This window comes from Amblyraja radiata, chromosome 7 (genome assembly GCF_010909765.2).
Source record: "Amblyraja radiata isolate CabotCenter1 chromosome 7, sAmbRad1.1.pri, whole genome shotgun sequence".
In the NCBI taxonomy this organism is placed as follows: Eukaryota; Metazoa; Chordata; class Chondrichthyes; order Rajiformes; family Rajidae; genus Amblyraja; species Amblyraja radiata.
In genome coordinates, this window is record NC_045962.1 from 45,158,054 (window position 1) to 45,184,129 (window position 26,076).

General features: G+C 42.8%; 1 protein-coding gene across 2 annotated transcripts in view; it reads right to left on the minus strand.

Annotated features, from left to right (window-relative positions):
- pard3b (par-3 family cell polarity regulator beta) overlaps positions 1-26,076 on the minus strand; it is a 1,048,449-nt gene that overhangs the window by 701,751 nt on the left and 320,622 nt on the right. For both annotated transcript variants that reach the window (XM_033024356.1, XM_033024355.1), the window contains exon 3: positions 12,161-12,332. In XM_033024356.1, the coding sequence (XP_032880247.1) occupies positions 12,161-12,332 (172 nt within the window). The remainder of the gene's footprint in view (positions 1-12,160; positions 12,333-26,076) is intronic.

The following is a 26,076-nucleotide window of genomic DNA, read 5'->3' on the forward strand; positions in this document are numbered from 1 at the left end:
GATGGGAAGATGTGGCCAGTAGTGGGATCCCGTTGGTGGCGAAAATGTTGGTGGATTATATGCTGTATGCGACGGTTGATGGGGTGGAAGATGAGGACAAGAGTCCTTGTTAAGAATGGGGGGAGGGGGATCAAGAGCTGAGCTGCGGGATATCGAGGAGACCCTAGTGAGAGCCTCATCTATAATGGAAGAGGGGAACCCCCGTTTCCTAAAGAATGAGGACATCTCCGATGCCCTGATATGGAAAACCTCATCCTGGGTGCAGATGCGGCGTAGACGGAGGAATTGGGAGTAGGGAATGGAGTCTTTACAGGAAGCAGGGTGGGAAGAAGTGTCATCTAGATAGCTATGGGAGTCAGTAGGTTTATAGTAGATGTTGGTCAACAGTCTGTTTCCTATGATGGAGACGGTGAGATCTAGAAACGGCAGGGAGATGTCAGAGATGGCTCAAGTGAATTTGAGTGCAGGATGGAAATTGGTGGTGAAGTTGATGAAGTCAGTGAGTTCTGCATGGGTACAGGAGGTAGAGTTCTGTCGTCAATGCTGTCGTCAACGTAACAGAGGTAGAGTTCGGGGATAGGGCCAGTGTATGCCTGGAATAGTGATTGTTCGACATATCCTACAAAGAGGCAGGCATAGCTAGAGCCCATGACGTGCGTTCATTAGCTACGCCTTGAATTTGGAGGCAGTGGGAGGAGTCGGAGGAGAAGTTGTTGAGGGTAAGGACCAGCTCTGCTAGGCGGAGGAGAGTATTGGTAGATGGAAATTGGCTGGTTCTGCAGTCGAGGAAGAAACGGATGGCTTTAAGACCTTCCTGGTGGGGGATGAAGGTGTAGAGTGACTGGACTTCCATAGTATAGATGAGGGAGTGGGGGCCTGGAAAATGGAAGTCATTGAGGAGACGAAGAGCGTGTGATGTGTCTTGGACATAGGTAGGGGGGGATTGAACCAGGGGTGATAGGATGGAGTCGAGGTATGTGGAAATTAATTTGGTGGGACATGAACAAGCAGAAACAATTGGTCTGCCAGGACAGTTCTGTTTGCGGATTTTGGGGAGAAGATAAAATCGAGCCGTGCGGGGCTGGGGAACGATAAGGTTGGAGGCTTTAGAGGGCAGAGAGTCGGAAGTAATGAAATCAGTAATGGTGTTTGAGATTAAGGCCTGGTGCTCATCTGTTGGGTCATGGTCTAAGGATAAGTTGGAGGAGGTGTCTGAGAATTGCCACCTGGCCTCAATCCGGTGGAGGTCAGCGCGCCAAACTACCACGGCACCTCCTTTGTTGGTGGGTTTGATTATAAAGTCGGGGTTGCTGCAGAGTGAACGGAGGGGAGTACGTTCAGGGAGGGAGATGTTAGAGTAAGTAAGGGGAGTGAAAAAGTTGAGGCCGTTGATGTCCCGCCGGCAGTTGGAAATGAAAAGGTCCAAAGAAGGTAGAGGGCCATCCATCCGGGGGAGTCCAAGATGAGGGGGTCCGTTGGAGACGGGCGAAGGGGTCATCACTGGGTGGGGAGGACTCCTTTCCCTAGAAAAAGGCCTGGAGGCTGAGGTGATGGAAGAAGAGCCCAATTACATGTTCATTTCCTGATATCAGCCCCTTACCCATGAAAATAAATTAAAAAACTGCATTTGCTGGGCATCTGAATGAAAACAGAAAATGCTGGAAACACTCTTCCGACAGGACAGAAACATGAACTCCATTCCTCTCCACAAACATTGTCTGGTCTGCTGAACATTTCCATTCCTTCTCCTATGTTTTCTTTCCTGACAGAGGGATTTTTATGTCTCTTACAAACTTTGACATTGCCCGATCACTTAATGAAAAGTGTGGAGAGTTCTATCATTGCCCAGCTAATGTTACCCCACTCCCCCACCCCTCCCCCAAACCTAAAACAGACATTTTTAATAAACAAAAGAGACTGACCAACTGTCCATCCTCAAAGCCATGCACAACTGTGAGCCCACTCAAAGTAATTCACCTCCAAAATGGTCAGAAAATAAAACAAGAAATATTATGCTTTTATGAATTTGCAGCCTAATGGGATTAAACATTTATAAACATGCCTGATGAAAATTCTGGAATTTCTCATCTGTTCCCCCAACTAAAAATAACCTTTAATAAGACCAGAACATCAATGTAATATTACACACCATTTTTCCTGCAAAGGGTGATGGCATTCCATTGATGACATTTTTATGATCCCCAACAGGATTCGAATTACAGTTTTACAGAGAATGGTTTTCATCATGTCTATATTTATATATCCAAAATAATCTTCCAAGCCTGTTCTTGATCGGACATCAGATGTAGATGCATCTTTCCTGTTAATTAAAGGAATTAATCGGCATAGCAACAACTACTTTTGGTAAGATGAACTCATTTTTTTCCCAGTCGTACACAGGATTGGAAGGAAATATTAAAACATGGTACATGAGGCAGAAATTACAGCCTTATTCTGTGAGACCGTACAGAAAAACAATTAGAAAGGAGAAACCTCAGACAATTAATACACGTGACATATCATCAACGAAAAACAGAAACAATTTATGAAGTTCAGATTTTAAAATAATTTCTGATCTCATTTCACACAAACTAATAAATTTAGTTGTAACATAGCTCACACATCAGTAGAAAAAAACAGCTGCTCTTATTTTTCTTGTGATATAGATACTTATTTACTGTTTCCGTATGAATATATTTGTTACCTGCTCTGCCTCTGACAACATTTTTCGAAAGCTGATGGGCCACAGTGTTGGTCTCCTTTTTGACACCAACCCAACTTCAAATCTTATGACTTATAACCAACACTTTCAGGACATCATTATCATTTCAGCTCTTGGAAAACCGTGGGTTTGACTATCACTTCAGAGATTTGAACATCGTTTAAGCTGGCACATCCACTAATGAGGTTTACTGCCTATCAGATGAGATGTTAAATCAAGGTTCCACATGCCCTCTTTAGATGGAAGAGAAGCTCCTTTGACTAATAGTTATTTATCTATCAATCTCAGTAAAAAGATTATCTAGTCATTAGCACCTTGCTGTTTGTGATACCATAGAGGCTGCAAATTACTTTCAACATACTTCATTGCGCTGAAAGAGTCAGAGCTGTACAGCACGGAAACTGGCCCTTTGGCCCACCTTGTCTACTGTGGCAGTAGGTTAATTGAAGTGGTTCCAGATCATTACTGATGCAGGAGTTGATATGTGTTAGAACAATCTTTTAAATCACTTTATCACAATAGACCTGAGTGCTGCAGGATGGTCGTCATTGAGGCGTCACCTTGCTCTTCTTGGGCACCGAATTATGAATGTCCTTTTAAAGCAGATGGAAACCACGGACCTCAGTAAAAAGAGGTTGAAGTTGTCCATGGAAACTCGCCAGGTTTTGCACAGGTTTTGAGAATGCAGTCAAGTATGCCATCAGAGCTGGAAGCTTTACGAGGGTTCACCCTCATGAAGCATTCTTCCCACGTCAGTCTCTGAGACGGAGATCACCGTGTTGCCGGGTCCCTGTGAAGGTACATCATTGTTGCAAAGCGAACATAAAAGCATTCAGCTTGTCTGGTAATGACGCATCACTGTCACCTGAGCTACTCTGTGTCACTTTCTTGGAAGTAATGGTGTGTAGGCCCTACCACAGTTACTGAGCATCCAGTTTAGTCCAGAACTGTCTCTGCAATGGTGATGGCTTTCTGGAAGTCATACCTGGGCTTCTATACGACTCGAGATCATCTGACTTGACAATAGACAACAGACAATAGGTTCAGGAGTAGGCCATTCGGCCCCTCGAGCCAGTCAATGTGATCATGTCTGATCATCTACAGTCAGTACCCCATTCCTGCCTCTCCCCATATCCCTTGAATCCACTATCTTTAAGAGCTCTGCCTAGCTCTCTCTTGAAAGCATCCAGAGAACCAGCCTCCACCGCCCTCTGAGGCAGAGAATTCCACAAACTCACAACTCTCTGTGTGAAAAAGTGTTTCCTCATCTCCTTTATAAATGGCTTACCCCTTATTCTTAAACTGTGGCCCCTGGTTCTGGACTCCCCCAACGTGTTTCCTGCTTCTAGCGTGTCCAAATCCTTAATAATCTTATATGTTTCAGTAAGATCCCCTCTCATCCTTCTAAATTCCAGAGTATACAAGCCCAGCCGCTCCATTCTATCAACATATGACAGTCCCGCAATCCCGGGAATTAACCTGGTGAGCCTACGCTGCACTCCCTCAATGGCAAGAATGTCCTTCCTCAAATTGGGAGACCAAAACTGCACACAATACTCCAGATGTGGTCTCACTAGGGCCCTGCACAACTGCAGAAGGACCTCTTTGTTCCTATACTCAACTCCTCTTGTTATGAAGGTCAACATGACATTTGCTTTCAAACCAAAGAACTGATTGTGGACTTTGGAAGAGGAAGGTTGAGGACCCACAATCCCGTTTACATCAATGGGACGATGGTGGAGTCAAAAACTTCAAATTCCTGGGCGTGCACATTTCCGACGATCTTTCCTGGACCCAGCACACTGATAAAATCATAAGAAAGCACATCAGCGCCTCTATTTCCTGAGAAGATTACGGAGATTCGGTATGTCAAAGAGGATTCTCTTGAACACCTACAGGTGCACAGTAGAGAGCATGCTGACTGGTTGCATCGTGGCCTGGTTTGGCAACTTGAACGTCCAGGAGCGGAAAAGATTCCAAAAATTTGTAAACACTGCCCAGGCTATCACCGGTTCTGACCTCCCCACCTTCGAAGGGATTTATCGTAGTCGCTGCCTCAAAAAGACAGCCAACATCATCAAAGACCAACACCATCCTGGCCACACACTCATCTCACCACTGCCATCGGGAAGAAGGTACAGGAGCCTGAGAACTGTAACGTCCAAGTTTAGGAAAAGCTTTTTCCCTGCAGCCATCGGGCTATTAAACACTACAACCTCATAAGCTCTTAACTACAATAGACGATTATTATTATTATTATTATTGCACTGTTATTGTTTGGGGGGTTTTTCTGAGTTTTTGTTATATCATTTATTATGATTACATATTCTGTTGTGCTGCAGCAAGTAAGAATTTCATTTTTCTATCTTGGACATATGACAATAAAACACTCTTGACTGGCTGCTGTACCTGCATGCTTACTTTCAGTGACTGATGAACAAGGACCCCCCAGATCCCGTTGTACTTAACTTTTCCCAACTTGACTCCATTTAGATAATAATCTGCCTTCCTGTTTTTGCCACCAAAGTGGATAACCTCACATTTATCCACATTAAACTGTATCTGCCATGCATCTGCCCACTCACCCAACCTGTCCAAGTCACCCTGCATCCTCATAGCATTCTCTTCACAGTTCACACTGTCACCCAGCTTTGTGTCATTTGCAAATTTGCTAATGTTACTTTTAATCTGTTCATCTAAATCATTAATGTATATTGTAAATAGCTGCGGTCCCAGCACCGTGACTACCACAAATATTGTCTTCAGTAAATCGCAGATCTCCTGGTTCATCCAAAGTTTCTGGTAAGGAACATTCTCCTCCATATATTTTCTTATGATGTCAAGGTTTTAAGGTTTCAAGATTTGTTTATTGTGACATGTACCAATTAAGGTACAGTAAAATTCAGATTGCCATACAGTCATACCAATAAAGAGCAATGAGACCCAAATATATTTTTAACATGAACATCCACCACAATGACTCCCCCACATTCCTCACTGTGATGGAAGGCAAAAACCTTGATGTATTTGTTCGTCCATTTTTGAATCCTTAATCATCACCCAGTCTACCATTCAAGCAGTCATAAACTTGAAACTCTGCCTCCCCTGACAAGCTCTGTAGAATCCTTAACACTGGAGCTGTGCTCTTCAGTTGCAGCCTTAAGGGCCTGTCCCACTGTACGAGGTAATTCAAGAGTTCTCCCGAGTTCTCCCCTGATTCGAGCTCGTGTAGTGTACGTAGCGATTCGTAGCGATAAGTTCGTAGTGTAATGTACGTAGGAGCTCGTGGATGTCACGTAGCGGCTCGTACGAGTAACGGTAGGTACTCTGGAAATCCGGTAAACTCGTGACGTTTTTTCAACTGTGAAAAATGTCCATGAGTGTAAAAATGCTTGTGATGAAAAAAATTGTTATTTTTTACTCGTACGAGCCCCTACGTACTCGCTACGTACATTACACAAGCTCGAATCGGGGGAGAACTCGGGAGAACTCTTGAATTACTTCGTACAGTGGGACAGGCCCTTAAATGCAGGAAGAAGGAGCATAGCAGGTGGTCTGATTCTTCAAAGTACGGGTGAGGGATGGAGCATTAGGCAGTGGACTAGCAATGGGCGAGAGTGTTCAATCATCTGATGCTACAGGAGACATGCTGACGGTAGTTTGGAAGTTTCCTCTTAAAACTAGCCTTGTTGAGGTCTTTGGCAATAATAGAGAAGGTGTCAGGGTTGTTGACCACTGCGTACAATTTCTTAAGTAACCTAATGTCTGTCTGGGTGGGCCGTACATTGCAGTCATGACAATGGAGATGATTCCATTGGGAGGTAGAAGGGACGGCATTTCACTGCTAGATTTTCCAGGTGGGGGGGGAGTTGGACGAGACTCTCATGTCGGGGCAGCGCCAAGAAATTACCGTGAGGCATTCATCACTCAATTTTCCTGATGATGCATTCTGGCCCATGCAATGGATCGAGAAACCTTCAGGCTGGATGTCAGAGCCTGGAGTGCTGAGGATGAGCCATGTCTCGATGAAACAAAGTACTCAGCATCCCTTTGGTAAATAAACCTTCTTTTTAAGCCCTCGATTTTATTTTCTGAGGCTATACATTGACCTGCTATTGTTGGGAAGCTGGGTCATAGACCCACTAATTTCATTCTTATTTGGGGGCCACCTCGGTGGCCATGTTTCTGGGCACAATGAAGGCCTCCCGGGAACTGTATACTGTGCCTGAATGTTGCAGGGTTGCAATCTCTGTGTCCGTTGGGTGATCATAAGATCGCTTATTCATCTAAAGGTCCAGAAGCCTGAGTTAGAGCACTGATTTATGCCATTTTTCTCAGAGTTTTAAGTTTAAAGAAAGGGCATATTTAAGATTCAGATTCAGTCTGATGAAGGGTCCCAACTGAAACATTGTCTATCACAGATGCTGCCTGACATGCTGAGTTCCTCCACCAGATAGACACAAAATGCTGGAGTAACTCAGCGGAACAGGCAGCATCTCTGGAGAGAAGGAGTGGGTGAAGTTTCGGGTTGAGACCCTTCTTCAGACTGATGTCAGGGGAGAGGGAGATACATAGATAAGGAAGTGTAAGGTGTGAAACCAGGACAAAGGGGATGAAGTTCAAGGAAAATATACAATGACATTCACACCTTACACTTCCTTATCTATGTCTGAAGTGGGGTCTCGGCCAGAAACGTCACCCATTCTTTCTCTCCAGAGATGCTGCCTGTCCCGCCGAGTTGCTCCAGCATTTTTTGTCTATCTTCGGTTTAAACCAGCATCTGCAGTTCCGTCCTACATGAGTTCCTTAAGCAGATTGTTTGTTACTGCAGTCTCTTGAATTTCCATATTTAAGATTATCCTGCCCAGTTGCTAGCAAAATGTCACCACAATCTGGCAGCATTTTTCAAAAGAAAATCTATTTACACTACTTAAATCATGTATGTATGTAATTTCTCCATTGACAGTCAATGACTTTCCACATCATTGGACACCTGGGTCTTAATTCTCCAAAGCTTGGCTTGTCAGCCACCTGCTTACTAACCTCATGCCTTAAAATTCTCCCAGTTGTTTGATGACAATTCCTTTTCACTTTTTTTCTGTCAATGTAATCCTTTAGATACAGTAAACCCTCGTTATAATGGACCATAGTGGGGGGTCCGTTATTGCCAATTGTCCTCTATAACTGAGTACGGTTTTGTCATTGTATGTAATTGACACAAAGAACTGCAGATGATGGTTAATCTACAAAAGGACACAAACTGCTGGAGTAACTGAGCAGGTCAGGCAGCATCCCTGGAGAACATGGATGGGTGACGTCGGGGCCCTTCTTCAGACTGATTCAGTTCGCTGAGTTCCCCTGGCACTTTGTGTTGTTTCGTCTTTTAAAACTGGGCACCGATGCCACTGGTCTGTGTCAGTTAACCCTTCTTCACCAACTACTGCAGCTGGTGTTGCGGCTCACGTTGTCGCCCCTACCGACGGCGCTTTCTTTGGGCCGCCACCACCGACAGGACACGCTCGCTCGCCACCCCCCACCGACTACCCCTTCTTCCTGATGGCAGTCCCTTTGTCCACTCCGACGCCTGCTCTTCCATCATGCCCACAGTTGCCGGCATCTTCCAAGGTGGAGTATGTCGGCAACACCGGGGAAGGAGGAGAAGGAGGTGGCAGTGAAGAAGGGAGTGGCGAGTGGGCAGAGCGACGGGAGAAAGAGGAGGAGATGGTTGTGGAGAGGTGGATTGGACAAAGCAACAGGAGAAAGAGGTGGAGACGGCAGTTGAGGGGAGGGGGAGAAAGATGCCATGTGGACGGAGTGACGGGAGAAGAGGAGGATGCGGCAGTGGACAGGGAAGAGGAAAAAGTGACAGCCAACAGGAAGAAGAAGCAGCTTGTGAGAGGGAGGGAGCCCCACGATGGCAAAGCGTGTTCTGTCTATGACGGCAGCCTGAAGAAAGTGCGGCCCCATGGGCTGCAACTTGAGCCGCAACAACAGCCATGTCAAACTGACCATGCGATGTGTGAAGAAGGGCTCGCTGGTGCACCAAGCGAGCTGGGGGTAACGTCAGTATCTGGAGCTGTAAGTGGCTGAGGAGGCAGTGGGACCCGGGGGGTCCGTCCGTTATAACGAAAGTCTGCGATAAAGGAGTCGGCTAAAACAAGGGTTTACTAAATCTATTTAAAAGTCTTCGTTCTTTACAACTCCCTCAAATAACCAAATCCATCCTACTTCAACAGCTCTCATTCCAACACTTTGTCCTTGTATATCTTCCTCTCCCATACCAGTTCTGGCCTCCTCTGCATCCATCTTTTGTCCTCAATTGCAGAGCTTACAGTCATCACAATCAAACTGTGTGGAGCACTCTACTCAATCCAATATTGAAAGCCTGATTGTCTACAATTAGTTCAAGACACAAGGGACTGCAGATGCTTTAATATGGAGCAATAAACATTCTGCTGGAGGAACTCCGTGAGTCAAGCAGCATCTGTGGGGGACATGAATTGTTGACATCTTGAGTCAAGATCCTGCATCATTACTTCCTTTTCCCCCACAGATACTGCTTGACCTGTTGAGTTCCTCAGCACATTGTTTGTTGCTGTACAATAACTTCCTAACCTGATTGCTCTTTCCATTTTCCCCTGTCCGGAATTGATAGCATGCTTGTTGCAATATGATAGTCCCTTTAAGTTTGTTCCTCAGATTAACCTATGAAACCTCTCCAATTGACCTTTCCAGCATGGTGTACCCCCCTCCCAGTTTTAATTAATTCCTTCACAAACATCTGTTCTATTCTTCTCTGCAGTCAAAAATCCATTCACTTTTCTGCATCCTGAAAACAGAGAAGCCCCCTCCCCCCTCCCCTCTTGCACATCATCGCTAGGACAGCTCCAGTAATGGCCATGATATCATACTTGTCTGCATCCTCAAATCATCACCCACAAAATGTTGAGGTACAGCATAAATCTATAATCTGCATTTAGAGAGGTGGAAGATAATCAAGAACAATCACCATGGGTTTGGTTAGCACGTATTATTTCTGACCCATTAAATGAATATTTCTGAAGAGGTAGCAAAAGAGGTTCAATGAGAGTTCTTCATTAGATGTAGTCCATGTAGAAAAGTAAAGCATTTTACAGAGTAGATTGATCGGGGAAGTAAAAGCCTATAGAATCCATGGGGAGTGGCATGTTGGATTAGACATTGGGTTAGTGGGAGAAAGTAAAGTATAATGTTCAACAGGAATTTTACTATCTGTAGGACTGGGTGCAGGGCTCAGTATTGGGTCCTTTACCTTTCATGGTATATATTAATGATTTTGACATTATGAAGATTGCAGATGATACTAAACTTCCAAATTGTGAGAGATAAGTTCTGGGCTGCAGTTAGGTGTCAATAGAGCCATCAAAATGGCAAATAGATTCCGGTCCAGAGAAGGTTGAGGTAATATATTTAGGAAGATGAACAAGGTATGGGAATCTGTTCTTTCCCCCCAGTTTTCTACCATACATCCTGCTGCATTAGACTAAGCATGCAACTTTAGATTGTCCAACTCAACGTTTTGTTAATTTGCTTGAATAGCTAACATTGGTTACGCAATGCTAAAATTGCGATTGCCAAATCAAAATAAACACTTGATATCTATTTTCAATATTACCAAAGAATTCTCAAATCATTCTCATAAGCCAGCCCTAAACTAGAGATGGTTGCGGCTGGAAGATCTAAGGTCAAACTCACAGTGGTCAACTGAAGTTAGGGCTGAAACTGGATGTTTTTAAAGCAAAGTACAATTTGCAGCTATTAAAACAAACACATAAAAAGAGAAAGCTTCACAGAATGGTTAACATATAGTTTTTCACAAATCAACACTGGAAATTTCCACTGGCCCTCGTGGACAGTCACAGGTCAATTCTCACTCCCGAGGAAAACACCATGAGCTTTAACCTACTGCTTCCTCAGCATTCATCAGTTGACCCGTGTTTTCTTTACATAGATAAACCCAGGGCATGTGAAGATTGCAAAAGGTTAATGTGACCCAGATGCTCTTTTTCTTCCCTTCTTAATATCCAACAGTGAGAACATGACCACAAATTAACTGAGACTTCACACTGAAAAACCTTATTTTACAAAAGAGGAGTTAAGGTCAGTATAATTAAATCCAAACAAGCAATCAATAAATTGTACCCAAGTATCATTTCCTTTATTTCCAATTTCCATTCTTCCTCTGGCCAAAAAGCAATAAACAATCCCCACCATGTACAATCCCCACTTTGTCACTGTTCAAGACTGGGCCTGAGAGCATCAGAACATACAGTTGCAATGTCACTAAACACAGTCCCAACTGTACACATGTTCTCCATTATCATTATTGCTTAAACATTGGAAAGAGCAACACCCAACCAAGGTCCTGCTACTCAACCTTCCCAAGTGCTGGAACACAACATGAGTACAAATGTGAATTATGACTTTGCTAAAGAAGATCAGTTCAAGTGGTTCACATCCAGGAACATTTCTTTGTTTATAAGAGATCTCCAACCCCTGATCACACTTATTCAATGAGTCAGGTGGCCACGTTGATGTGGGAACTAGCACCCCAAGGATGCAGTCCAAAATAAACCAGTTAGCAAATTAAAACAGCTTATTTCCACGAGTAGTAGCTCTACTCAACAAACAAAAGTCTGTAGCCTCCTTTTGCTCTGGTATTTTATTTCATTCTTCATATGTTTAAATTATAATGTTTTATTCTTAATTGTTTACCGTATATCGTGTTGTTACTTGCAAGCAAAGCACCAAAGCAAATTCCTTGTATGTATACATACTTGCCAAATAAAATGTATTTATGTTAATGTTTCAATTAAATTCAATTCAAGAAAGCATACAATGATATTTAAACATTCAGGTAGAGACTGAGACAATGGACTACAACAATATCTGAAAATGTAAACCAAATTCCAGGTTCAGTGGATTGAACTAATGCATTTTATAAGTGGGTGAAAGTTGTCGTGGTGACTTTAACCAGGCTTAAAATTTACCAGAATGCCAGAAGCCACTGACAATATGGACAACTTAGCTTAGTTTCGTTTAGTTTGTACCGTGTGCTTACCAGTCAGTGGAAAGACTATACATGATTACAAACGAGCCACCCACAGTGTACAAATACATGATAAAAGGAATTCAGTTTAGTGCAAAATAAAGTCCAGTGAAGTCAGATTAAAGATAGTCCAAGGGTCTCCAGTAAGGTAGATAGTAGCTCAGGATCACTCTCTAGTTGTTGATAGGATGATTCAGTTGCCTGATAATAACTACCACATTTGTATAAGGGTAAGAGGGTGCACATACACCCACAGCATTAAGTTCAACTCAACATGTATTGTGGCAGCAGAGTGCATTGAGTGCAGACTAATATGCATCAACTCTGCTTTGTGCAAGCAGTCTACTTACTGGCTTTCAGCGCGGAGTGGGTAACTTCGATTTCTCCTGTAATGGGTTGAAAAGCTGCAAGCTGAGCTGCAAGCTCTCTCTCAAACGTGTCCGGACTATGCCTGTCAGTCACACTGCCATCGGCGACTTCATCCGCACGATGTGCCTCGTGTTCTTCATACACAGCCACAAGCTGCAGGAAAACAAAGATAAAGTTAAAGAACATAAGCAGGAGTTATTACTTTGCATCTTGTATGTTCATGGCACTTTCAATCTGGTAATCATTATGTTCATTTCACTAACATAATTGAAAACCACTTCTGAAAATTTACCCGTGGAGTTTGAGGTTAATGTTGGTGAAACCTTTACTGGTTTAACATGAAATTCCATAATGTAATAAACACCCATCAACCAGTATCCTTACCTCCTATTAGACTAATTTTAGATTGAATTTGCCACTATCCCTTGGATCGTGGGCTTTTACACCTTTAGACCAGTATGCCATCTGGCACCTTGTAAATAGACATACTGAAACTCATGCTGACCACACACTGGCATAATTCACCCTCTGATTAAGGGGACAACCAACCAAAAAAGATGCCATAATAAAATGTAACTAGGTATTGCAGTACCTTTTGCTTCACAAGTAAGAATAAAGATGCTGGAAACATGTACTTCATGATTGGATTGTTTTCTCTGGAGTATTGAAGACTGATGGGCAACCTGTTAAGGTACATCAAATTCTGAGGAATATCAAATACTAGAGGGCATAGAGCAAAGGTGTGAGGGGAAAGTTCAAGAAGACGTCCAAGGCAACTATTTTTACAGTCAAGACTGTTTTATTGTCTTATGTCCCAGATAGAACAATGAAATTCTTACTTGCTGCAGCACAACAGAATATGTAAACATAGTACACTGTAAACAATATGATAAACGCGAGAGAGAAAAAAAAGTTCAGTGTGTATATATACACATACTCACAAGTACACACACATACGTATACATATATATATCTATACTATTATAAAACTCTTGATCTTGGATGTTTATGTTGTGTTTGTTTGCTTGTTAGTTTGCTTGTGTGTTTGATTCTCTTTTTCTTTGATTCACATCTCCTCGAAAACCCGATGCGCTAACGGTGAAAATTTTACATATTCCGGTAGAGATTTACCTCATGATCTCAAAAATAGCCTCATTTGAAAATTTGATTAATTATTTCCCGAGTTATTTCTTGAAATTCTTCACCAATCTGAGATCTTTTTAAAATCTAACGAGCTGAAGCGAGCTGATGACTTCACAATGGCTCTGCTCCTCGTGGCCAGCTGCGCAGAGTTTTCAACGCTCAGCCTGCTGGCCGCCCGCTTGCCGTGGGCCCCACAGCCCACTCGCCATGGGCCCTGCAGCCCGTTCGCCGTGGGCCCCGCAGCCCACTCCCCGCCCGGCTCCCTTCCCCCCCTACTCCTCTCCCCCCTCTCCACCCCCTCTTCCTCTCTACCCCCTCCTCTCTCCCCCCTCCTAATAATAATATTATATCTTTTATTGTCATTGCACATAAGCGCAACGAGATTTGGGCTTCCTCTCTACCCCCTCCTCTCTCCACCCCTCTCTCCACTCCACCTTACTTCCCTCCTTCACTCTCCCCCCTACTCTCTCTGCCCCCTCACCCCTCCCTCCCCTCCCCTCTCCTCTCTCTCCCCCCTCCCCCTCTCACCCCTCCTCTCTCCCCTCCTCTCTCCCCCTTCCCCCTCTCTCCCCCCTGCTCTCCCTCCCCCCTCCCCCCCTCTCCCTCCTTTTCCCCTCTCTCCCCCTCCTCTCTGTCCCCCTTCCCCCTCTGTTATTATTATTATTATTATTATTGCACTACTATTGTTTGTTTTTGAGTATGTGTGTACGTGTATATATATATATATATATATATTTATACACACACACACACACGTACAGACACTCAAAAACAAACAATAGTAGTGCAATAATAATAATAATAATAATAATAATAATAATAATAATAATAATAATAATAATAATAATAATAGGCAGTTGTAGTTCAGAGCTTATTTGAGGTTGTAGTGTTTAATAGCCTGATGGCTGTAGGGAAGGAGCTGTTCCTGAACCTGGACGTTACATTTTTCTGGCTCCTGTCCCTTCTAACCGATGGCAGTGGTGAAATGAGTGTGTGGCCAGGATGGTGTGGGTCGCTGATGATGCTGGCTGCCTCATCAGTGATTGGTAGGTGATGGAATGTGGTGTCAGGGAAGGTGGTAGAACAGGATTTGATAGGACCATTTCAGAGGCATTTAAATACACGAGCAGGCATGGAATAGAGGGATGCAGGCCATGTGCATGCAAAAGGGATTCATTCAATTGGCATCATCATCAGCGCAGACATGATGGTGCCTGCACTGTGCATTTTTATGGTGACACATGGAACTCCAAATGCTGGTTTACAAAAGATGACACACAGGAAGCTTGAGTAACTCAATGGATCAGGCAGCATCTCTGAAGAACATGCTTAGGTGATGTTTTTTGGTCAGGACTCTGAAGGGTCCTGACCAAAAAACATCACCTATGCATGTTCGAGTATGAAGAAGGGTCCCGACCCAAAATGTCACCTATCTATATTCTTCAGAGATGCTGCCTGACTTACTGAGTTACTCCAGCATTTTGTGTTTGCGCTTTTCTATGTTCTACAATCTAAGTTCTAATTTTCCTCTTTGTTACCAACTCTACCGAAATATCAAGTCTAAATGAAATTGTTGAAATTATGGTCACATTTGATGATACAGGCTAACCAATTCCCCACGGCTCCAAAACAAGCTCTGCGGGGCTTGTTGGTACATCAATGCAAAATAAAAGGTAACCAAACAAATCAATAGACAAATTAGTCGGGATGCACAACACGATGTGGACAGTGGGAAATCTGACTACATGGAACAAAGGTTCAGCTAATTGGTCTTAGATCCATAGCTAACTGAACAAAGTGAAACATGAACCATTCACAATTCCCAAGATCATTATCATTTGCTTCCTAATGCTCAAATAACAAGATGTGATACTGTAGGTCTTCACTTCAATCATTTTTAAGGAAAACTTTCAAACAATACCTGCAGCTCAAAGAATCATTTGGCTGCCTTGTCACAACTCTTTGTATTTAAATTGTGCAGTTAATGTTCCAAAATGTTCCAGTAAGTTTCACAAGGGCATCGCCGAACACAATTTGACCAAGCTCCTTTAGCTATTACCAGCGGTAAAAACTATGCACTTCTTGAAGGAAGCAGAAACCCGGAGAACTGTAGGTTTGGAGGCAAGTTCAGATATAGAAGTGAATTAAGAATTATCCTAAAATAAGAACCAGGCCAATTATGGGACAGGTCAAGGAGTATTTCTTCACGTAGCATGGTGGAAATCAGGAGAGCTACAAGAAAGCCAAGTAGACTTAGACTGAGTTCCTCCCACACTGTTGAGTGCATTGGGCAGCAAGCTTTCGCTATTCTGTTCAGTTATGTGCAACGTCTTCCACCGTCGATAGGCTTGTGTCCCGGGCTTCCAAATCCTTCTGGAATGTTCGCCTCCATGTGACTTTTGGTCGGCCTCTTTTCCTTATTCTGTCAGGTTGCCTTGTCATTGCTATCTTAGGTGCACGTTCTGGTGACATTCTGAGTACATGTCCTGCAAATTTCATCCTGCGTACCTCTATGTCCTGGCTGAGAGGCTTTGTTGCAGCTTCACGGTAGATCTCCTCGTTTGTGATGTGGTCTCTGTAGCTAGTCTTCAGGATCTTCCTCAAGCAGCATTGTTGGGATGCATTCAATTTCTTTTTTATCTTCACATTGATTTTCCATGTCTCACTGGCATAGTGTAGGGAGTAGGGAGTAGGGAGGACTACAGTAGGGAGGACTACGGACGGGAAGAGCTTGACTTTTAGCATCATGGATATCCCGCCACTAGACCATATTGGCTACATTTGACTGAAGACTGATGCAGCTGTACCAATTCGAGAGTTGATGTCGACCTCTTCATCTCCACCTACTGTGAACATGCTGCAAAAATAGGTAAATCTTGTGGTGCTTTCCACAGGTTCCCCATTGATTATCAGTTGGTCTATTGGCTGCTGGTCTCCAGTCTGCATGGTCTTAGTCTTCTGGCAGCTGATCTTTAATCCAACCTATGATGCATTCTCCTCCAGAGCGGTTGTCATCTCTTGAAGGGTGTGTCTCGGCTCTGCTAGTAGTGCAATGTCATCGGCAAAATCTAGGTCTGTGAGGCGTCTTCCTGTTTTCCACGGTATTCCAAAGTCAGGTTTGTTCATTGTCTTCCGCATGACATAGTCGATCGTGACAATAAACAGTAAGGGGGATAGAAGACAACCATGTCTTACCCCGTGACAATGTCAAAGAATTCTGTGCCAAAGTTCATTGCAAATTTCAAAAGATTTTTTTAGTTGAGAGATTAGGTGGGAAATTAAGATGATATAAATCAGCTAATTGAATGGCCCTAGGTAGATTAGGGTGACAATTCCAGCACACTCTAAGCATCACAGGGGATAATAACAAGCTGTGGCTTAGACAGCCAAAGCCATATGGCCTTCACAAGAGAGGGGTAAATCAGCCTTGGGAATCTTACACCATCTGGATAGATTAAAGCATAGTCAATTTCAAAACGATCTCAACATTCCTGGCTCATAAAATAACACATGCTGACAATTGGGACTATATCACTGCTTTAACGAAACAGCATGGAAACAAGCCCACCGAGTCCACGCCGACCATTGATTACCCGTTCACACGAGTTCTATGTTATCCCACTTTTGCATCCACTCCTTCCACACCAGGGCCAATTTACAAAGGCCAATCAGCCTACAAACTCGCACCTCTTTTGGATGTAGGAGGAAATTTGAGCACACGGTGGAAACCCATGCAGTCAGAGAGAATGTGCAAACTCCAGACAGACAGCTCCCGAGGTCAGGATCAAACCCTAGTCTCTGACGCTGTGAGGCAGCAGCTCTACCCGCTGCACCATATTCTGATAGGGATGTCAGAAAATGTATTCATCTGATATCATACATGATTGCTTAAAGAAAGAACAATTATATACATTTACTTATGAGATGTGGATGACTGTCTTGTTATAGAAGGGAAGCATAAGCATAAGATATCAAACACTATACAAAAATAGTTTCCACAATGTACGACAAATATGTTCTCTGTAGAGTGTGACCAGAAAGGTTAAAAACACTGTTAGTTTAGTATGCAGCTGCTTTGATTTCTTGAATGCTTAGAGAAATTGTACAGCTCTTCCTGCTTTAGCGGTTTACTTACAGGTATTTCCCTCAACTGAGTGATTCAAAGTGCAGAAAATCCCTAATATACATCATTTTGGGTTAAAAGGAAGCAGCGTGCACAAATTGGATCCTTTTCATGTTCCACTTCTCCCGCAGCTCTTCTCTCGTGGTATTCCAGACATTGCAGACAGGCTAATGGCCATCGCTCAAATCTACTGAATCCCCCTCAAAAACAATCCTCAAAGTCAATGAAAACCAAATTTAAATTCTGTTATTTTCTACAGGCAGGCTACAAAGCAATTAAAACATTTACAGCACGGGTTCATTTACAATGACAATGTTCACAGGAATGTCAGAAAATGTATTAATCGGATGTCATGCATGAAGTGCAGCCACATTCAGCCCACTGTGCATTTGGGAAGTTTTGAGAAACCACACTGAAAAATCATTATATTTGAGAGGGCAGGTTAAGACTGGGCTTTCATCAGCTTGTCACATATGCTTCCTTTTAGAGTATTTAACTTTAAGTGCTACTACTCTCGACATCCTCCGGGAGGCGAGTTCTTTTAAAGGCAAATAATTCCATTCAGTGCCCATCTAAAATAAAGCAGTTGTGCAGTGTGAATGGGAAATGTGACCTCTTATTCTTCTCTGGTGCTTTTAGGAACACATCATTGGCAAACAATATAACATTTTAGAACTCACTGTATCACTGATGATTATTTTTACTTCTATCCCCCCATCTCCAAACAAGGAAGGGTGATAATCAGCTCAAATTATCCAACTATCTATCGAGGCACAGAATCATTCACAGTCATTCAGACCCATCATGCTTCACTACTACCTCAAAACAAAATGTATAACTACATCACTTTGCAAAAAATAAATGATTAAGTGCACCAACCATCAGGCTATTGAATACTAACTCCAAACTACGAACTGCTTTAATTGTACTAGGGACTTGGAGCTTTGTTTTTGTCTTTGCACCATATTGCTTGTGTGTTTTTATATATTGAACTTCTTCTGTTGTTAATATGGGGTCCACTGAGTACGATGTTTATATATCTGTGTACTGCTGCAAGTGAGAATTTAATTGTTCCGTTTTGGAACAAATGACAATAAAACTCTCAACTTGATTAATGAGGACAAATCAAAGGGAGAAGAAAAAAAAGGACCTCATAGATTTGAAGTAGAGTTGATGACGTATTGATCTAAGCATGGCAACCAAGAAGCATACTACAAAATCATACAAGTACGAGGGCAGCACAGTGGCGTAACGGTAGAGCTGCTGCCCGTGCAGTACTCCCTCACAATGGTACTTAAGCGTCAACACAGCTAAGGGGCCAAATAAGGTCTCCCAGAGTAAGGAGGATATCCACTAGTGAGTGCTGCTGATAGGCACATTCCAAGAAACAGGAGTACATGCTAAGTAATCCAATGAAACTCTATGCAATCACAATAAAGGCTTTGTGGTGAAGGACCACCGTCGAGAGTTCTGCAGCCACTGTATGCTGAGGGGCTTCTTCAATGCTTCAGGAAAATTGCTTAAGGAGGAAACATGAGTAGTATTGAACTGTTTATGTAATGAATGTGTAGAACGATGTAATCTGACTGAATTTACTGTATATATTGAGAATAAAGTATGTTTTTTGAAATGTAAAAAGCATACCACCTTGCAGATGATGGTTCCATAGAGAGGTTTGTGGTCAGAATATCTCGGAGTATAGCAAGTGTGCATTACAATGCAGAAGCCAGAACCCAGGAGTATGATAGATGATACTGTGCCCATCAATGCATTCTTCTCATCAAGTACCTACGCAGGCTAGCATTAAAGCTTCAGTGTGCTGGAAAGGAGGCACATAAACAAATGTGTGCTTTGGCCCACCTCTGCATTGTGCTGGATCCCACAATGAAGATAAAAAAGTTGCTTCACTCAAGATGATATTTTTGAAATAATGACACCTAGAAGTCACTTTCTAGGCCTGATAAAATGCTCTGACCATTTATGAAAAAATTGAAAAACAATACTTGCAGATTAACTCTGAACACAGGGGTCATGTCTCCTCTGTTCCCAGGGCAAATGTCACAGCAATCCACTGATACCAGTTGTAATGACAATTTTGTTAACTTCTTGTGTGGTAAAAACTGTTGTCTCAACCATCACTCGAAGCTAAACTGACTCCCAATCTCTGTGGCTACGCTAGCCTACTCAGATGTAGGCACTCCATTCTACGTATCAAATCCCACCCACATGCATACCAAAAGAAAAAACTAGAAATATCTAGACATGGCTATAATATACTAACAGTAACTAACTTAAGCATAAATAGCTCCTACATACCAGCCCCTAATTGTTCAACGTATATAACGAAGCAATTGCCAGTAGACATTAAAAGGAGCTATAAAAGCTTAACATGTATCAAAAGCAAAATAAATATGCACTATATGTAAGCATTCAAACTTCTTTAGCTCTCCTTCCATCTTCTTCTTCGGCTTCTAAGAGCAGACATTTCTTGGTTATCGGTCTTACCAAGATGTTGTTCTTAGTCTGAAGTCATACGGCACACCAAACCTTCAGCATCTGGTATGATCTCTAAAATTGTGCCCATCAGCCAGAAGCCTCGTGGTGCAGTTGAATCAACCACCAAAACGATATCACTTGGAATAAAACTTTGTCCGAGAAATAGCTTACATACGCTACACTAGCCTACTCAGGTGGAGACACTCCCTTCTACGCATCAAATCTCACTTACAAGCATACCAAAAGAAAAAACTAGAAATATCCAGACGTATCTATAAAATTAGAAATATCAAGAACCGGTGCTTCTGGACCCTGTTATTCAAATGTGTAGGCAGGTCTTTCCGACCCTCAATGGACTCATTCTCCACAATGCCAAAAGATGAGGTGCAGCTACAGGAACCACTGAGATTGTGAATTGGTTCAAGCACGATCTGGAAGTCACTGGATCCATGTCACTGGACATCTACAATAGTATGACAATACAACAACATCTTTCACTAACTGAAGCCGTGGTCAGTGTTTGTTATGTACAAAATACAGTTCCCAAACTGCAAACAGAGAAGGGGTATAAGGAGGTTTCAACTATCAGAACCCATATTGCCTCACATTTTTGAGCATTAACAAGGTTTAAATAATCGGCTCCAAATGTTGTTCATAACGCTGCCTTTACACTGTTCCAACATCTTTCAAAGCTTTTGCCCACAACTCGTAGGTTTAAGTAATTTAAAAGGCAACAGAGGGGTGGACGTTAGAATGGTGGGGTGGGTCAGAGGAGGAGCACTGGTGTTGTCTCCATCCAGCATTCAACTGTATCCAGCTCTTTCAGAACAATCCAGAGTAGCTTTATCTCCAGGTTGCTTCCTCCAGAGAAGCAGATGGCCTCTTAATACTCCTTTGCTTTTTGAGGAGCTCATATATCCTCTATGTGAACATGTGAACTCAAATTGGTGTTATAATGCGATCAGTGAAGCATTGGTACAAAGAGATAACACACAAAAGCAGACACAAAACTGTACAGTTTAAAGAGTCCTTTACATTATTGGTACAATCTAGGTGGAATCACCAATATATACTGAAGCAATAATACTAAAATAATTCTAAATACGCTCAATAACACTCACTGCATCAAATGTGTATGACTTTCAAGCTTGTGCTCAAAAGTTCAGCAGGATTGCTATTGCAATGGTAGGAACAAGTAGTTCAAATGCCACAATTCTGAAGCAAGATGAGAAAAACAGCAGACTTCCCAAAAGAAAGGAAATAATTAAAAATAGAAATGTTTGCATAAATTCCCAACCCAGAAACAAATTTCACAACCAGATACATTTTCGTAGCAGACAAGGACAATAACTTGCATTAACATTACATTTCTAGCATAAGACATATCCCATGGCAGTTGTATAGGAAGGAACTGCAGATGCTGATTTAAATTAACAAGGTGGACATAAAATGCTGGAGTAACTCAGCGTGACAGGCAGCATCTCTGGATAAAAGGAATGGGTGACATTTTGGGTCAAGACCCTTCTTCAGACTGTCAGGGAAGAGGGAGATACAGAGATAAGGAAGTGTAAGATGTGAAAATGGGACAAAGGGGATGGAGTTCAAGGAAAATGTAGAATAGATCATTGTTAGCTAGGAGAAGGAAACAGCAAAGCAAATAGTGATAAAATGTAAACAAGGACAGAGACTGGTCAGAGAACTGGGAATGGTAGAGGGATGGAGAGGGAGGGAAGGCAAGGGTTACTTGAAGTTAGAGGTCAATATTAATACTGCTGGGGTGTAAGATGCCCAAGCAAAATATAAGGTGCTGTTCCACCAATTTTGGCAGCGCACAGGAACATGTTTAGCCCAATGAACCATTGATCATAGACTTTATGCATCTTGGAAAAGAAAGAGAAGATTAGAGGCAGAGGCAGACACAAAATGCTGGAGTAACTCAGCGGGACAGGCAGCATCTCTGGAGAGAAGGAATGGGTGACGTTTCAGGTCGAGACCCTTCCTCAGATAGAGGACTAAAGGCAGAGATATTTAAGGAGGGGATTATTTTTAGTTTAAGGCCAAAATGGCCAATGATATATATAATTGGGGCACAAAATAGGAGAAAATGAGAGGAACATTTCTCGGAGGCTTTACGAGTGGAGAAGGTTACAATGAGAGGGTGGAATAGATTTTAAAATAACAGTTCTAATGTTAAAGTTGCAACATTACCAGACTAACTGCCAATGTAGGTCAGTGAGCATTGTGGGAGGGTTTATGAAAAGATTATAACAAAGACACAAGAAAACTATAATGAACAGCGAGGCTACTACCTTGCACATCAAGCTGCTATACAGCACATCCAATGGGCCTAACATTTTTCACTCGTTCAGAGATTGAGACGGATAATCCACAGGCCTCTTGCTGCCAGTCTATCCAGTAGTTGAATCGTATTTCCAAGCTCTTTACTGTGGCCCTACTTATGCTGCTACTGACTCTGCACTAAATTCAGTCATAAGACTGCAGCTTCGAAGCTACTGTGCATGTCCAGAGGCTGCTGACTCACAACAGCAGTTCAAATGATGCCTTTTTTCCTCTCAGTAACATTGCTGATCCGGCAGACGTACAGTCCTCACATTTTATTTTATTTCACCAGTCAAATACTCCACACTAATAAAAGGGATTACAAAACTTTCAGTGAAGGCCACTGCAGGCACATAATTAAAAACAAAAACAAAAGGGCCAGATATTTTACTAAGTTAATGGTGCCTTCTAATATCTTGATATTGTCAGGTGGATTAATCCACCAATATAAACTAAATACTTTATTGCCGGATCGCCCACTTTCTAATGTATATGATAAAATGTATTTGTGCAGCATCTCTAAAACACATTCCAACAGTCTTGACACTTAACGGCAAAGTACTTCAGAAGGTTCTACGCTATGGAAAGCAGAGCGATCAATTAATGCAAAGCAAGGCCGCACGAACAGCTATCAGAGAAAACCGGACAGTCCCTATTCCAGACATATACTGGAACCGTCCGCCAACTATTTCTCTGCTACATCGACGATTGCATCGGGACTGCCTCTTGCACCCATGCAGAACTTTATTAACCGTCATTGACTTCCACCCTGCCAACAAATTCACCTGGACTCACTGCACCATTTCTCTCCACTTTCTTGATCTCTCTGTCACCATCACTCTGACATCCACTACACACCTCCTGGCTCCCAGTTATCTGGTCTACACTTCTCCCCACCCTGTATCTTGCAAAGGTGCTATCCCCTATTCTGAATTCCTCCATCTCTGCCCCATCCGTTCCCAAGATGAGGTGTTCCATTCACGGACATCTAAGATGCCCTAATTCTTTAGAAAACATGATATCCTCCCTTCTGACATATATGGATCCCTTAGACATGTTTCCTCTGTGTCCCACAGCTCTGCTCTTGTTCCCCCCTCTCCAGACACAACAAAAATAATTCTCCTGGTCCTTACCTTTCACCCCACCAACACCCGCATCGAACACATCCTCCTCCAACATTTCCAGCACCTCCAACATGATCCCATTACCTATCACATCTTCCCATCTCCACCCCTTTCCGCCTTCCACAGAGACCAATCCTTCCACAACTCCTTGGCTTACTCAACCCTTCCATCCAAAGCGATCCCTTCCATGAGTACTGTCCCCTGCAATCGCAGGAGATGCAACACCTGTATCTATACCTCCTTTCTCGTCTCCATCAGGGGCCCTGACAGTCCTTCCAGGTGAGAGAGAAGTCCATGTGCAACAATCTCCAACCTCATCTACTGCATTGTTTTCCTCCTTTACATTGGCGAGACCAAGCGTAGACTTGATGACTGTTCGATCCAACACTTGCGCTTGGTCCATCAAGACCTACTGGATCTTCCAGTTGCTAATTCTAATTTCCCTTCCCATTCCCACACTGACCTTTCTTCCATTGCCTGTGTGAGGATACACATAAACTGGAGGAACAGCACCTGATATTTTGCTTGGGTAGCTTTCAACCCAGCGGTAGGAACACTGAATTCTCCAACTTTACGTAACCTCTTCAACCCCCTACTCCCCTTTCTCTCCCATAACCCACCTTCCTTTCTTTCCCCTGACTGACCTTGTACCTCTACCTCGCCCGCCACCTACAAGCCTAAACAATTCACACCTCACCAATCCTCTAGCTTCACATTTGCAACTCTTTAGTTCTTTTATCTCACATCTTGTGTATTCTCTTCTCTGACCTTTGTCCAACCATCTGCCTATCAAAATTCCCCCTCGCCTGTGTTCACCTGTGACCTGCGCCTCCACTCTTCTAGCTTTCTTTCCCCCCACATCTGTAATCAGTCTGAAAGGCGGTCCTGACACAAAATGTCATTCATCCATGTTTTCCAGGGATACTGCCTGACCCACTGAATTACTCCAACATGTTGAATCTTTTAATCACAGATTGGCTAAAGACAAATATCTGCCAGGAGACCAATGAAATCCTCCTATTTTTTCCCAATTATTGCAAAGAATGCACAAACATCAACTTCAGAAGCAGGTTTGAATTATTTCATTCTCAGGGCCGCATTGGATATATACAGTAAAAAATCTTCAATGACTGTTTGGAAATATTTGCGCACTTGATTATTTGAGACTCAACAAGTGTTCCAATCCGACATGTCATCTGTCTGTCTCCCCCACAGATGCTGAGTTCGTCCAGCACATTGTGTTTTGCTCAAGATTCCAGCATTTGCAGGTTCCTAGTGCTTCTTTTGGGAAATTTTAATAGTTTAGCATCTGTCTTGCCAAGTGATGCTTCATGTGCTATCCTGAAATGCAAAATGCATGTGCGACCTCAATTCTTATGCTCCTTCACTGGAGCTCTTGATCCTGTGTTTCTCCACCGCTTTCCTGGAAAACTTTCGAACACTGGGTAACACCACAGGTTTCCAATAAAAGTAAATAAAAACTAACAAAAAATTGAGCGATATCCAATCATCTGGAAAATCTGCCAACCTGGCACTACCAAGTCACAAGTATGCCACAGATAGAAACAGTAGCTGCCCCTCAGCAGGACAGGCAGTATATCGGGAGAGAAAGAATCTGTGACGTTTCAGGTCGAGACCCTTCTTCAGACTGAGAGTCAGGAGAGAGGGTCAGAGATATGGAAGGGTAAGGTGTGATAACACAGATCAAAGGGGATGATGAACAAGGAAATGTAGAAGGCATACAATCAGTAATAATCAGTAATACAATCAGAGGCAGTGAAACTAGACGGAGAACTGAGAACTGAGAAGAGCGAAAGCAAGGGTTACTTGAAGTTAGAGAAATCAATATTCATACCACTGGGTTGTAAGCTGCCCAAATAACATATATGGTGTTGTTCCTCCAATTTGCGTTGGGCCTCACTCTGACAGTGGAAGAGGCCCAGGACAGAAAGATCAATGTGGAAATGGGAGGCAGATTATCAAAGTATATTGTAATCGTGACTTAAGATGTGACGGGAGGGGTGGCACAGTGATGTAACAGTAGAGTTGCTGCCTTACAGTGCTGGAGACCTGTGTTCGATCCTGACTATGGGTGGAGTCTATATGGAGTTCGTACATTCTCCCGTGACCGCGTGGGTTTTCTCCGGGGGCTCGGGTATCTCCCACACTCTAAAGACTAAGTTGTAAAATTGTCCCTAATGTGTAGGATAGTGTTAGTGTACGGGGTGATTGATGGTTGGTGCGGACTCGGTGGGTCGAAGGGCCTGTATCCTCACCATATGCAAGCTGAAATAGGTGCAATATAAAGGATCTTCCTCCTACACTGCCACCTTTATTTTCTATACACCGTGCAGCAAAAGTGTTGATAATAATCATTTTGATTCTACATCGCAAAGGGTTGCAAAATTCATACGAGCTTTAAAGTGGGAAAAATGTGTGAGCCTCAAAACTAGACAGTTCCCAAATAAGCAATCTCAAAGTTCTCTGTTCTTTAATTTAAGATTCTGTAATAGTTAAACCATTCTGGGGTAAAAGCATTGATCATTTTCTTTAAATCAGAAAACAATGTCATTTAATTGTATCACCATCTATTACTACAGAATCTAATGATTACTCGCACCCTGACCTTTTCTCAGGTTGCATTCACAGAGATAATAGACTTGATAATAAT